We start from the raw sequence: 15,947 nt of genomic DNA on the forward strand, positions 1-15,947 counted from the left end.
ATGCTCATCAACCTTTACAGATTTACTTTACATTTTTTTATCAAGCTTCTCATTTAAGATTTAAATGGTGTTATCATGAAAAACCATTTAAACACTCCAAGAGGCAGTCACAACAATTAGATAATTGAGTTATTGTTGACCAAAGAAGCAAAAAAAATGAGATAAAATTTTGATAAAGCAAAAGCAAATATTGGTAAAGATTATGGATGTTAATATATCAATAGCACTGATATTAAACCCAAAAAAAATGGATGAAATTTTGGGTTAATGTTAGCATGAGATTGAAGTAGAACTTACATTTTCTCTTGAAGTTGCCTATTATCACGTTCCCGTTCCTGAATCATTTTCCAGTCATTAATTTGGTAAGGAGTTAATAAACGATTATCTGGATTGGCCGAAGAGGCCGTCATTCCCCTCATTTCGGGATACTTTTGCCATAACAATTCTTGCTGGTGTTGAAGCATAAGCATGGCCTGGTAATTACCAATTGCATTGGAATAAGGTGAAATAATTCCTGGTGGAGGACGAGACATTGTTGAGCTATTTTGCGAGTCTAAAGATGATGCTGATGATTTGGGTATGGACGATGAGGGTTGTGAAGATAGATGATGGTGAGATTGAATGTGTTGTTGTTGTTGATGGTGAAGATGATGTTGCTGTTGTTGGTGGTGTTGTTGATGGTGTATCGATGATGCTATTGATGTTGATGGGGGACCGGTTGTCCGATCACCATTTGGTGGACAAGGTGGCCTGGGTAAATGTGAAACTGATTGAGATGGGGTCATGTGAAGATGCATCAAAGAACTAGAATAGGTTGTGCTGTTGATGGAAGAAGTTGGAGAAGCTGAGGATGATTTTGACTGTGAATTTGTTTTACTGGTTGTGCTTGTTGTAGTCACAGATGAAAAATTAGATCCTAAATGGTTGTGTGAATTATTTAGACGCACAGAGGTATTGCGTTGCTGTTGGTTAACCTGGTCTTGGTTGTTGGCTTGTTGTTGTTGCTGTTGCTGTTGCTGTTGTTGGTACTCTTGGTTTTCATTTTTTTGAGCTTTAGACTGTAAACCGTGGGCTTGTTGGTCACTTAAATCAAGTCCAAACCGATGGTAATTTGATTTTAACGAACTATCAAAATTACTATTATTAACATCTGCTTTTGTAACACTTGAGTTCATCACACTTGCAATACAATTTGAATCTGAATGCTTTGATGATTTATTATTTGTTTTAACAGCAATCTCCTTCTCATTGCCTGTATTGATGTGTTTGTTAATCCTAATGTTATCGTCGTTTGTGTTACAATTATTTGTGGTGGTTGTTAAACTGTTATTGTTATTATCGTTATGCGAGTTAACCCTGCTATTAACGGTTGATGTAGTTGTAGTTGTACTTGTGTTGGTTGTTACCGTTGTCGTTGAAGATACGTTAATGTTGCTTAAATTGTTGACCAAATTTGAATTTTTAACTCTATTGGGATGATGATTGGTTGAATTATTGTTGCTTGGATTCGTCAATTTTCTAGCATTGGAATTGACGTAATTATTATTAGTGGTTACACTATTATTTAATGAGGTTGCTGTTGTAGTTTCACGAGAATTTTGATTACAGGCACGTCGACGAGGAGTAATTCCAATTTCTTCTCCTTTTAATATTGATTCTACAACTGTAAATGTAAAAAGAAGAGAGCAATTAGTAAATAGATTAAAATTGGTGGCAATCTTTCCGTCTAAAATAGACATTGATAAAACCAGAATAAACATAAAATTTTCATTGAAAACCAGAAGAAAAAACTGTTTACTCTCTTCTACTTGTCTTCAATTGTTTCACTCATAATATTAATATCTCAACAATTATCTGGATTAAAGATAATGATGATGACGATGATCACAACAATAATAGAAACAATAAAAGAGAAAGATCAACATTTCTCAATGTACGTTACTTTGAATCAATTTACTTTCCAATTATTGTTATCAGAAACACAATATATCTTGAAAAATGTTGCGACTCCCTTGCTGAGCAACGATAATTTTTACATCCACTTCACAGTTAATTAACTTTACAAATCTTTCTCTCCCACCCTTTAGTTGCTAGCCGCTGGTTTTTGGCTGTTTATTCTGGTTAACAGACACAGATAACAGGGACACACACAAATGAATATATTAAAAGCACATATTACCTCCATCACCAATCAATTTCATCTGAACCAAAGTAGGATCCTCATTCCGTTCTTCGAGAACTGTGTCATCGGTTAATGTTAATTCCTAATGGTAAAAAGCAGATCACAAAAATGTATATAAATTAATCCAAATTTGAAAAAAACAATCACAAAAAAAATCTGGTTAAACACAGGATTACGATTTTTCTTAACCTTTAGCTTACAATTCAATTCTTTCAACTGTTTCCCAAACCATTTACTCACTTTTCACTCACTCGCTCCCTCTTTACCAGAAAAACAAGTGAGAAACACTCACTCAACCCTCTTTCAATCTTCTCTTACATTTTCTCTTTCTCCTTCTTTCTTTATCTTCCATGTCTGCGCTCTTCTTTCTTTCCTTTCTTTCTTCTCCTTTGTCTGTCTCTCTTCATTTATCGCCATTACTTTTTATATACATTTCAACATTTTCTTCCTTTCTATTTTTGCTTCTTCTTCTCTTCCATTTCTCTTCTTCTTCTTCTTCTTTAACAAGTTCCCTTAATTTCCTCTTTTCTTCTTCTTTCGCAAGTAATTACCTGTTATCTTCATCTACATCATCACACACGTCAATCTACTTTCTTCTCTTTCGCTATTACCTTTCTCTCTATCTTCCAACAGACAGAGGAGAGATACCTTAAGGCTTTTATCATCCACTATTACAGTAAACATAAAAAAAGGTTACATTCAAAGTGATTACATTTTTTCACCTTTTTTTGGGTAAAAAATGGTCCTTTACTCAAGCTTCCTCATTACAAGATGTACACACACAGTATTGATTGACAAGGGCACCACAATTTATCATCAACATCATGCAATAAAGGTAAATTATTAGCTTCAATTGTGTGTTGAGTATTGAAAGGATTGACCAAATGTTTGAGTGTTTCATTAAATTGATTTTTCAATTTACTTGGAAAGGTTAAAAAATCAATTCATGTAAATATAAAAACATCATCAGTAATGGGACATTAATGTGCATCATTTGATTAATAATGAGCAAAAAAGGCAGCAATAATTGTAAAGATATTCATTTATGATATTGGATTAACCTTTTTCAATAAAAGCATCACTCAATTAGATTATCAAATGAATTATATTATACACTGTGTTTTTTTCCTGATTATATCTAAATAAACCAATTGAGATCAATTGAGAATCAACATTTAATATCCTGACAATGTGACAAACTATAATTAACTATCATCATGACTCAACCATTATAATGATGAAATCAGTTGACAAGAGTGAAACAGATAAGAAAACATGTTCATCATTATCAGCAAACACCATGATTGTGATTAACCAGAAAACAAGATGAAAAAGTAAAATGAATGTATCATGTTGAAAGGTTCTGGTTAACCTTGGCAAGGACAAATGCAGCAAATACAACAAAAACTGGTTAATTTTTCAAAAATAAAGCAACAACAATTCAAAGCATTATCTCATCGGCAAATGCAACGCTTTGTTTTTCACCTCAATTTCAGTTGTTCAGTCATCATCATGTAACAAGCTTCTTTGTATTGAGTCTCTCGTTTTTTGCCTCATTTTCAAGTCAAAGAAAGAAAAGATGAAAAAAACAAAATGGTTTCCATGGTGTTGTGATTGATGCTTTTTGTGTGCTTTTTCATCTTCATCTCTGGGTTAACTTGAGATGGATGAGTGAGTAGTGAGAGAGAGAGAGATGAAGCTATTTACTCCCTCTCATTCTGGTCACATAAAAGACGAAAAAAAACATCAACAAAAGAAAGGATAAAATGATGAAGAGAATGACAAAAACAAGATGAAGAAGGAAGTTAAGGAAGACTGAAAGTAACCAGAAGACTAAGAAGAGAGAAGGAGAAAGATGAAGATGATGATGATGGTCAGCTATTGTCCTATACTTTTGTTGATTCATTTTGTTCAATTTGAATAAGGGAGGAAAAAACCTAAGGGAAGATGATGATGATAAGTAAACGAAACTAGGATCCAAATTGAGGATCAATATATAGACTAAGGCCAGATAAGAGGGAGGTCATGATGAAAAGATGAAGAGAAAAGAAGATTGGATGATTGAAGCCGAGTGAGAGGCTAATAGGCTTTAAGATTATAAGTTAAGGTTAAAGCTTACAGCAACGGGAAACTGGTCTCGAGGGATGACAAGGGAGAGGACGATGCAAGAGCAGGTCGTTAGGTTGCCCTAGGTAGTAACACAGGTGAAAAGATTGAACCTTAAATAGAGACAAAAGTAAAACATTTTTCATCCAATGACACAAAAAAAAGGTAAAAAAAATCTGGTTTCTTTACATTTGCCCGTTCAACATTATTAGCATTGAAAACCACTTTTAACCCAGTATAATAATAAGGTTATATGCAAAGGTAAAGCTAAAGGTCATCGCCACACTAAACAGGTAACATCCAGGCTCTTTCATCTTTTTCTGGTTTACTTTTTTCTCCATGTTTTTTTCAACCATTTCTGGTTAAACCTTTTCTGGTTTTTCATTATTATTACAAAGTCATTATTCAATTCCATTATCATTTTTGTTTTGTTATCACATTATTAAATATCAAATAGTTTAAATAAATAATAATAATAATGAGAATAGCGTTTAACCCAAAAATGGTAAATATTATCACAAAATATTACTTATTATTTGATATGATGATGAGCAAAAAGGTTTTGCGATACCAGAGTAAATAGTATCAATTACTCAATTTCAAGTTGGAAAAATTCCAACCATCATTCAGTCTCTTGCTCTTGAGCTTTTTTTTCACCATAACTTTTTTTTTACTTTCATAATTATCATAATCATCTTGCTCGTCATCATTATCATTGATGGTGGCAACACAGTTTAACATCTATTTTCAGATCTCCACCCTGAATTGGCATCAATAATGGATAACATGATGTTTCAAGTAAAGTTCAGCTTTTTTTTGTTTTCCCATCTCTTCTGTCTATAACAGTTTTCCAGGCCTGGTGTGTTCAAGGAATGGAAAGTAAAAGACTCAAGATCAATATCAGGAAACTGATAATAACAAGACGTTTATAAGAAAAGATAAAAATGATGAAACTTCAAACATAAGTCTCAATCTAGAAGGAAAAACATGATTCTCCTTTCTGTTCCATCATCATCCATTTATCATCAACAAATCTTCTCATCATCCCCATCATCTTGGTCATTATCATCATCGTCTTCATCTTCTGTTACCATCTTCTTGCAAGAAGATAACTTATCACTATTGGCCTTAGGATATGAATACGTTGAACTGGTTTCAATTCAGTAGTTAAAGGCAACAAAATGAGTGAGAGAAAGAAGAAGAAGAAGATAAAAAAAAGACAAAATGCTTATTTAATACTCGAGTGTTGTTTTACCTTGTACAACCAGATTTAACCCGAAAACCGGTATCACTCTGGTTAATCATTAATATTAATATTCTCTATAAAATATTCCTATTTTTATCCTTTTCAGGGAGCAAAATTGGAAACCAGAAAAATATCTGTTTTCATCAGTTATATCATAACCTTGATGTAACCTTATGATAAGTTACATAAAGCACATAAAGTAGATGTTGATTAGGATAAACTGAAACAATGATAATGATGTTTGTCTCAATCAACATTATCACATGTTCAATTGTAAATTATCTTAATCTTAATGAGTTAAGTGAATTGCAAGTGAAATGGCAAAATAATGTCCTTGTCACATCTATTATTTTTGGGTCATTTGATTGACAATCAAGCTAATTAGTTGAAGTGTAAATAGACAGTTAAGGTTGCCAGGTAAGTAGACGATTCAAGTGTGAAAGGAAAGTGAATTTGAGTGAAGTAAAAAGAGAAATGATTATTTATGGAAAATGATTGCGAATTGAAATGGAAAACATGAAATATGGTGAAGAAAAAAATTAGAATAACTTGTGATTTAAATTCTGGTTTTAGGTGGGTTAGGTAAATGTTGTATTTACATTTTTGTGACTCTTTGTAAATGATGCAAAAAATGGAGCAAGATGGCAAGATTATGTCGACATGGAGAGAAGAGGAAAGAAGCAGGAAAATTGATCCTGACAGTGAATTTATCAAGACTCAGATTGTACCCAATGTTATATTTGGGGAGAAATAGATTGTACCAGACTTTTTTTCTTCTACTTCATCCTCATCATTATCTTTTCTCCTCATCTTCATCTTCTTTCACCTAATTTCCATTGTGCCTTTGATAATGGATTATGGCAGTAAGATGAGGAAGACTGGAAGGGAAAGCGCAAAAGCTTTAAGTGAATGAATGAATGAATGTGTAAAGAGTGATAAAGGAAAGAAACTGATGATGATGATTAGAAGGAAAGAGAGGAAAATGGAAATGATGATGATGATGATGATGATGACTATCATCATGGTTTTGGTGTGGAATGTTAAATCATTTTCTGCTGCTTTTTTATCTCAAAGTAAACGATTGTACCAGGAGATTGTAAGTGATCAGAAAAAGGATGCGGAGAAGGAAAGAATCATATTGCACACAGATCATCATCATCACAGCACGAGTTTACAGACACTTTGAGGGAGAAGATGAAGGAAGACATTAATCGATTGGAAGATGGAGAGAGAGAGAAGAGGAAAAGATGAGGATCATTCATAGAAGAAGCTTAACAGGGAATTTGAAAAACATTGCTTTTTCCTCTATTTTTCAGTTGAATCGTCTATCGATCTAGAGTTAACTTGGGAAGAGATGGGAACAAGAGGAAAACATTACAAGAGTAAAAACCTGGAAGTAATTTTTGTCCTTGAGTTGAACATATGAGACTGAGTTGAGTCGTCAGAATTGATATCATTTTTTGTATTTAAACCTATTAAATAGTGAAATTGATTGATATCCAATAGTTAACAATAAACAACATTTACTTGAAACAATTAAGGTTAATGTTTTGCATCAGGGTAACAATTAATTTCATGTTTTTTTGCTGCTTCTACCTTTTTACACTCAATGTTTAGGCGAAAGCCAAGAAACTGAACAACTCAATTTGAACGGGAAAATAAATTGTTACACAAATCGTTAACGTTAATTGTAACATTACAATCCAAATCGATGGTTTAATCACTTGCCAATAGCAACAAGTTTGCTTCTATTTATAGTTAATCAAATCGCAAAATTACATTTAAATGAAGCATTACAAATAACGAGTCATAAGCTTTCAGTTTCAACAATTGATAGCAAAAAATGGTAACAGTTACAATTGTTGTTACCCTTGACAGAGTTGTAATCCTATTCAATGTTTCACTATTTCAACAATTTAATTTAATCGCCACTTTTAATACACTTAATCAACTAATTTCAGATGAATATGACCCTGTTTGCTAGTGTTTTAATGAATGATTTTTTGTTAAAATAATTACATTGAACAAGGTTGGAAGAAAAGCAATTTCTGAATGAAAATTATGAGAAAATTGTTGATCAAATTGGAGCTAAATTTATCTCGAGAATAAACAATTAGTAAATTTGATCAACAATTGAATGGTTATTGAACGAGAAATGAAAAAAGATTGAAATTGATGGAGAAAAGTGGAAAAATAAAAATGATGAAAAGATTGAGTTTACTTTTACTTTTTCAGTTTAGTTGTTTGTTGTTTCACATTTCATGTTGATTAAATCATTCACCTAATCATGACAAGTTAATTAACTCTCAATTAGGAAGTTGATATAATCAGTAAATAGTTATAATTGTATAATCACTTCAAGGTTTATACTTGAACAAAATGACCTCAAAAGATGATGGGGAAGAAGAAGAAGAAGAAAGATCCATTTTGAGGAGAAACAATTCAAGTAACAAAAGTAATCATCATGATGATAATCACCAAATTGAAAGCATGAAGAGTGAAAGGTAAAAAGGATTCAACATTTTCTGCCTTCTCTTCAGGTAAAGGAAAAAAAATGAAAACTAAAAAAAAAGATTGAAGTCACGCAGTTGAACACACAAAAAGAGTTAACAGTCAACACGCGTTTCGACTATTTTAATAATGATATTGAATAATGATGATAATGATAATAATCATCAACAATGACAATAAGTTTCTCTCGGTGATTCAAAGGTAATCATTTGATTATCAGTGAAGAAAATTATTCAAATTGAATCATGATTACAACGATAGAATTTTGTAGTTTTATTGTAATTTCAGGGAAAGACTTGTGATGAAGAAGAAGCAATCAGTAAATTGTTTTCTTTACATTTCAGAATTGAAATGAAGAAAAATGGCGAAAATGAAATGAACAAAATTCATGCCTTTTCTTGTGTATTGTCATCACTGTAATCGTTCATTCATGAACATGGAATGAAAGAGAAAGACTTCAACTTCCGATGAATTGAGGTCAACCAGTTTCACGAATAGCAATCAATTGTAATCAACTTTCAACAAATCAGTTTGATTAGCCTTCAATTGTTGACCTTAAAATTGTCTCCAACTTGACAATTTGATGAAAATGATTACAATTTTCAATTAAATCGTTAAACCAAAGATATTTGTAGCAAAATGAAACAGTAAACTGAATTTTCATTTTAAACTGTTTTTAGATGTAAAAGTGTTTTTGCCTTACAAGATTTGTATTAGAGTCAACTAAAGTAACATCAGTTTGGTTAATCACAATCAACTGGTTTGCCCTTAATTTAGCAGAAAAGATGATTATGAAGAAAAATAAATGTCCAAATGCATAACAGCAGTCATACATTTATCAGGTAGGAAAGTGATAGGGAGATGGTAATGATGACGATGAGGATGAAGGGAAATAGCAAATAGTGTTGATCAAGTTGATAAATCAGCTTGTCTGTGATTCCCTTGCCTCAATGGCCGTAGGGTGATACCAGTTTGGCCTTAAGGTGAAACCTAAATTACCTTGCACCATCTTTACAGTCAACAGAAGAAGAAGAAAACTTGTATTTTTTGTTGAGAGAAGAGAAAAATAATGGAGAAAGAGAATTGAAGTAGAAAATTATTTTTGAAACGTGATTCAATTAGATTCATTTTCCCATCGAAATGATTCCCAAGGCTACCCGTTATCGAAAACTGGGTCTATGGTCGATGAGTTTTTAAGGTCATTTTAAAAGATTCAATTGTAACATTCACAGTTTTATCTCATTGTATCTTTTTTTATATCTTTTTGCAAATGCAAAGTTACTCTTAACCTTTGTTTTTAAACGGTTAAACGCTCAACTGATTTGGTGTTTTACATCGGTGCCTTTGCATTGTAACCAGAAAAGCTGAGACTTTTCAATGAAGATTATTTTCAACTATTCAATGGTTTTAATTTCATCTTGGCGGTTAGATGCTTGCATATGAAAACTACTCTGAGAATGATTCATTGATTGAGGAAAGTGAAATCATCCTTTTTGTTGATGTTATTTCCAAGAAATGTTTGAAAACAAGACACGTTCTGGAGATCACTTTAGCAGTGAATAAACGCGTGACAGATTAACGCTTGTCAACTGCAATAGTTTCTGGATAAACATTCAATTGACAAGTTTGGCAAAGAGTTTGCATTGGAACAGAAAACAGATTTGATGATCATTTCAAGTGAATTGGCTCTAATTAAAGCACATCAACTAATTAAGACTAAAGAAGTAACCAGATTGGCATCAATTTGTATCAAGAGTAAAAACTGATTTTCAATTGAAAAGACACTTTAAAATCAAATGTCTAACTGGTCAAGATAAAGTTGCCTTCAAGATTTGCAAGTGACTAAATGCGAAAGCAAAAAAGATGATTGATTAAAGGGAAAGAAAAAGGTAAAGAAAGTTAATACCTGTCCTGATTATAATCTTAATCAAGTGTTTGTAATTAAATGAGTAAACAAAGGTAATAATATTGACGATCAATTGGTAAAAAAGGGTAAAACTGTTACCAGGAGAAATTATTGTATATTTTGAGTCATTTCAAGATTCACGTTGAACAGGTTAATGTTGATCGGGTTGATTAACGGGTTTTGCTTGGTTAAGCTTGAAATGACTTTAATCACAATCATCATGAGAGAGAGGAAGGATGATAAGAGAGAGACTGAATAAGGTCGAGAAAGTTTGTAAACACTGAATAAACGGAAATTTGTAACTTGGCTTACTAACAGCAAATATTTGGAAACCAATCAACATTAGAACTCTTTTTTTCCCTTTCAACTAATTGTAAACAACCAGACAGAAAGGTAATCATAATCATCATCATTGTCATCAGCAATATCAGCATTGAGCTACTCATCTGAATGACAAAATGTAATGTTGAGCGAAATGAAGAAATTTCAAGTTTTTTTTCATTTCTCATCATTTCAACTTTAAAAGCAATTTCAGTGGTCGAAGATTGTTGACCATTAAAAGTCTTAATGAAAGGTTTACAACAATAGGAAAGGTAAAAATGAACATTTTGACCAGTTGTTGAACAAAAAGAAACTTGTTAAACAAAATTAAAGGGTTAACATTTATTTTGAAAAATTGTGTCAATACTTTAATCTCGTTTACCATTCCTCTTCCTGACTCTTTATGAGCAATTTTTTCCCTTCAACTTTTTCTTTTATCTCATTTCCAGAATCATTCAGGTTATGGTCACTTGGCAACTAAGTAAAGCATTGAAAAAAAGAGGTTTGACTCACATTTGATAATGATGATGATAACAATAAAAATAATAATAGCGATGATAATGATAATAACAGCAACAATAATGATGATAGTAAAAGTAATAGAAGTCTGAAACTTAATTGAACAATTATGATTAAATGTGACTGACACAGAAAGTGAATGGAAATATCGAAATTTTTAAACCTTTATTTAATCAAAAATCAAATTATCAAATTGTCTTCCCAATTGGATGATGACAATTGACCAGAATAAAAGGTTTACTTTGATTGTTTCAAGGGTTTAAAGGTTTAAAAAGGATTCAAATATTTTGATCAATTTTCTGAGAAAAATAAGATTTAAAGATTGGAAAGAGTAATTTAATTGGGTTTGATTAAATTAATCAATCATCAGTGGATTCAGTGAACAAGGAAAAAAAAGTTAAACTCACGTGGAGTTGCTCGATATCTTTGCAATTGAAATAAGATGAGGTTCAAGGAAAGCCTATAGACATGGTGAAACCCTAATGATTCTGGTTTTCAACCAGAAACTGGTATTGATCAGATAAACCTAAAAACTTGAGAACACTTTTTTTCAGCCTTTTTCTTTCAACTGAAAAATGATGGAGAAAAGGAAATCTATTACAACGTGATGAAGATGAAGAGGAAGATGACGATAATGGATCATGGATCGATAATGAAAATCAATTGTAATTCCAATGAACTTTCACCATGAAAATGAACAAACTACAGGAAATTCGTGATATCATTTTCAGCGACAAAGTCTTCTTTTTCCAATGTAACCTTTTTACCTTTAATAATAATCTTTACAATTTCAAATCAATTGTTAAATTTGAATTGACTTAATTATTATTGTTATTAAGGTCAATGAATGTTAACCTTGAAAAAGTCAATTGAAACCTTCTCATTACAATCAACTAATTATAACAATTTTCATCTCTCAATAACGACAATTTAGTCTAATTGGAAATCATTTTTTCTGCTGCCTTTTTTCATGATTGAAACACTTTTTCATTCAAACCCAAAACCAGTTAGATTTGATAATTAACTGAAACCAATAAAGTGTCTCAACACAAGGTAATCAGTTGATTATTTGTATTACTTTGCTTCTTGCTGTTTCCTTCAATTGATTAACTGGTATTGAGAAAAATATTAAATTATTGCTTTAAAGTAACATTAACTAATATTAATGGTTAACATTTAATTTCCAGTTTTCAACAAAGTCAACTTCAATTGATATAAGTAAACCTTGAAGCTTTTATAATCTATTACAATACACTAATGATGTAACAATCAATGTCTACAATTGTTCAATTATCATCAATTTTAACACATAGTTATACCTTTGTGAAATAATTCAAGGTAAAGTACAATGGCTCAGTAAATAACAGTTTGAAAGGCGAACCTGTTGGACAAAAAGAATGTTTTTTGGGTTTCTTTTCTGGTTTCAACTTGGCAACCCGTTTTTGGGTAAAAATAAATGTCTCTTTAAAAGTCAGTTTATCAAGTTGAATGTAAATTAGAATCGAAAGGTTTAATCAAATGATGGTAAAGTTGAACAATGAACACTGATCAAGATTAATCCATTTTAAAAGCTAAAATCCTTACTAGGATCTAATCAAGGTATCAATTTAGATCCGCATTAACTGTGATTACAATTTAATAAACTTGTTATCACAATAATAACCCGATGACAAGGAGATTGGGTGAAACCAGGTCAGTAAAACTGTGATAAGCTTTGAACAAAACTCAAGTTAAAACCATGAGTTAAGGTAGATACAGATAAACGGTTTGTCTGTTGAAACGGTCATTCATTATTACTTAACCTGTCATGTTGACTGTCTTTTGAAAAGCACCAAAAAATAGTAAAATATTTACCTTTGTATTTTCATTGTAAGAAACAATTACAGCTGTATACCATTGAGTGGTTCCTTCTGATCGATAAACTTTAACCCGATAACCAACCAGAACCGATGGTGTTGTCAACAAAATCTTTTGGCTATCCTGATATTCAGTCCATTGACGGATATACTTTTGTAAACAAGAGACACTTTTGTAGGGATCTTTTGTTAAATCAAAGTCCTGGATAAAGAAGGGAAGTAAAAAAAATGATTAACATTATGAATGGTAAAAATGGTGACAATCATTGTTGGTAATGATTGAAAGCTTTAATCACATCTATTTTTATGATCATTAGGCCATTTTCAGATCAACATTAAAATCTTTTCATTTCAATCAACATCAACGTTGCCATGCTTTTCATTTCTTTCCATTTTTTACTTTCATTTTAAGATTGCTGTTTGGTGCAAAAAGGGTGATGAAAGTTACTGAAACGTTTCTCAGTTTCAATTATACTTGTTGTTGTTGAAGATGAAATACAATGTTTAAGGTAAAAATTGTTGTTGCACAGTTGGCTAATTACCAGGTTTAAGGTAATGTGTTGAAAAAAAAGGTAAACATACTTGGAATGGAAGGAAAAAAAGAGAGTTTAATAGTTGATTGATTGAAGCATTAGAATCAAGATTAGTTGATTGTCAGAGCAACAATCAACAGTAACATACAATAGACACTTATTTGGTTCCCATGAGAAATTGCATCAATCTTACTGTGAAAGGGTTAACTGTTTAATTGCAAGTGAATATTTTTAATTGCAAACATTGAATGAAACTGAGTTAACAATTGAAACAATTGTAACAATTTACAGATTAAAAATGATGCTCGCAATCATCAAGTTTATCAATAATGTTAATGGAAGCGTAATTTTCAGTGAAAATTTGATGAAAAAAGATGAATCCTTTTTATCCAATTTTGTGTTTTATTTTGCAAAAAACAAAACATTTAAGTTGATTAATTTATCCTTTTCTTCCTGTATTTATCTTTCCTCATCTTCATTAACATTCGTTGACGATTGTTGACGTCAACAGCATCACAATACTAATCTGGCCTACATTCAACTTTTCATCTTGACTCTTCCTCATCCCTTTATCTCAATTTCCTATCTCATAATAATCATCATTATCCGAGTTTTCATTCACCAACCAAAATAACTTTATCCTTCAAAGTTGTAACAAAACTGGTAAGATGTTGTTGTTTTTACCAGCAACATTATTTCACATTTTCATCATTTATCATCTTCTATATTGCAATTTGGCAAAGAACGAGAAACAAGAAGAAGAAGAAAAAAACAAGACGATGATAATGATGATGGGATGATGAAGAAGAAAGTCTAAGGAGAAATCAAAGCAATATTCATTATAAAGAGAAGACCTTGGAGATATTCTGAGTTCAACCAACACAGAGCACGTTATTTGTTATTACGTGAGTTTCACTCTCTTCTTCATCATCAGCTTTCCTTTCTCATCTTTTCCTTTCCTCTCCCAACATCAATAGTTGTTGATGCACAAACACACATCCTTGTCTTGTAAACTTCACTGCATAAAGAGGGAAGAAAGACATTTCAATGTAACCAAGTGTGAATGGACATTTTCAAGGATAACCAGGAAAAAATGCAATCTTCACTCATCTTTGTCATCTTATTGCTATTGAACTTTACAACAAGTTGATCCGTAAGAATGACAATTACAGCTTAATCACAATCACAGGCACACACACAATGAAACAATTAAAGCTTGGAAAGAATCAAATTCAATGTTGAATAATTTTTCAAGAAAAGTCATTATTTCTCATGGAAACTGGCAAAAAAAGAAGAAGAACCCAAAGAACCCAAAAAAAGTACAGAAAATGAAATAGATCATGAAATGATATTGAAATAATTTGATAATCAATATTATTATTGATTGGCAACAATCATATTTCATGCATCATGGTTACATTAATGATGGAAAAGATAATTAGTTTTGATTCATTGATTGGTTATTAAAATTGTAAATTAAAAAGGAAACCATTGAAAATTGTTGTCTAATGATGTAAATAAAATATAAATGATTAAAGTCACAAATGAAACCGGTTCCATTGGTAACACCAAACCCTTTGTTGATTACCTTTTAAACCATTCACTTCAATCGATCGACATCAACCTCATGATGGGTTCATCATAAGATGTTCATGTGTAGGTGAACATATTTATGTGGTTAAGATCAACAAACTCTTTTGATTGTTTTGCTGGTAATTGGCTATTAAAACCATCCTCAGCATCAACACAACATCAACAACAAAACACATCCACGCATAATCATTAGTCTTTTAACCTTGCAACTTTCTGGTTTCTGGTTTCAACATTTCTGGGTCAATTCCTATGGACTTGTTATGAGCATTTAAACTCTCCGATTGCATCCATTAAATGAGACAATATGAATCAATCAATAATCTGATTGTCCTTGCAACAAGGACAATTTGCTTTTAACAGTCAAACAAGTTGGTAATAGATTATGTTAATGTGATAATAAATATGATAATGGGAGAAATGATAAAACAATGTTAACCAACATCATCAGGGCTGCATATTATCAATAACTATGATAATAATTGTGACAATAATTGTGATAATTTTAATAATCACAACATTTCCATCATTAAAAGTGGTAAATACTCGAGTAAACCTGAGAAGTGATTACCATTTTTACCTTGTTTCTTTCCCATTTTGGTGTTCATCTGAAAACATTTTTACCCAAATTACCATTGAGTGTTAATATTAATGTCAAGTAAGAGTACAATTATGTATAAAACATATTTTTGTCACTCGATGTTTAACATTATTAATAATCATTGACAATGTTACCTTAAGCAAAACACGTATCATCTTCATGGGTAGAAGAAAAGGCAAGAATGAGTGAAAATTCATTTCAACATGTTTTCTTGTTTTCACATTAATAGTCTATACTGATTGTTGGATATTATTTTTTGGGTGAAAACATGTTCACTGATAGTATAATCAATTGAATCCAATTTTGCTTTTAAGATTTTTGTTTCAATCAAATGTTTATCATTCAATTCACGTTCCTCAGGAGGAAGAAGATGAAGTTTCAAGCTAAAGACTGGTGATGATTAGAAAATTTTGAGATAATTAAGGAGTAAAATTGTCCAATCAATTGGTTCGAAAAATAAAGTTGAAAAATTTTCACGTTTCCCTTCCACAGGTAACTTTGACCATGAATAGTAATTCACAATCAATGAGACTGGTTGAGTCGTAAATGGTTGATAGGAAGACGAAAGATGATAAT

The 15,947-nt window shown here is 31.5% G+C and overlaps 1 protein-coding gene across 4 annotated transcripts in view; it reads right to left on the reverse strand.

Annotated features, from left to right (window-relative positions):
• Kdm3 (Lysine demethylase 3) overlaps positions 1 to 15,947 on the reverse strand; it is a 48,711-nt gene that overhangs the window by 12,404 nt on the left and 20,360 nt on the right. For 2 of the 4 annotated variants that reach the window (XM_089269523.1, XM_015939213.3), the window contains 3 exons: positions 12,646 to 12,849; positions 2,180 to 2,264; positions 298 to 1,663 (listed from right to left, as the gene is read on the reverse strand). In XM_089269523.1, the coding sequence (XP_089125649.1) occupies positions 298 to 1,663; positions 2,180 to 2,264; positions 12,646 to 12,849 (1,655 nt within the window). The remainder of the gene's footprint in view (positions 1 to 297; positions 1,664 to 2,179; positions 2,265 to 12,645; positions 12,850 to 15,947) is intronic. The other 2 variants (XM_089269525.1, XM_089269524.1) reach the window with 1 other exon arrangement.

The sequence above is a fragment of the Tetranychus urticae genome, chromosome 3, assembly GCF_039701765.1.
Source record: "Tetranychus urticae isolate SD_2017Ah chromosome 3, NJAU_TeUrti_SD_1.0, whole genome shotgun sequence".
Lineage (NCBI taxonomy): Eukaryota > Metazoa > Arthropoda > Arachnida > Trombidiformes > Tetranychidae > Tetranychus > Tetranychus urticae.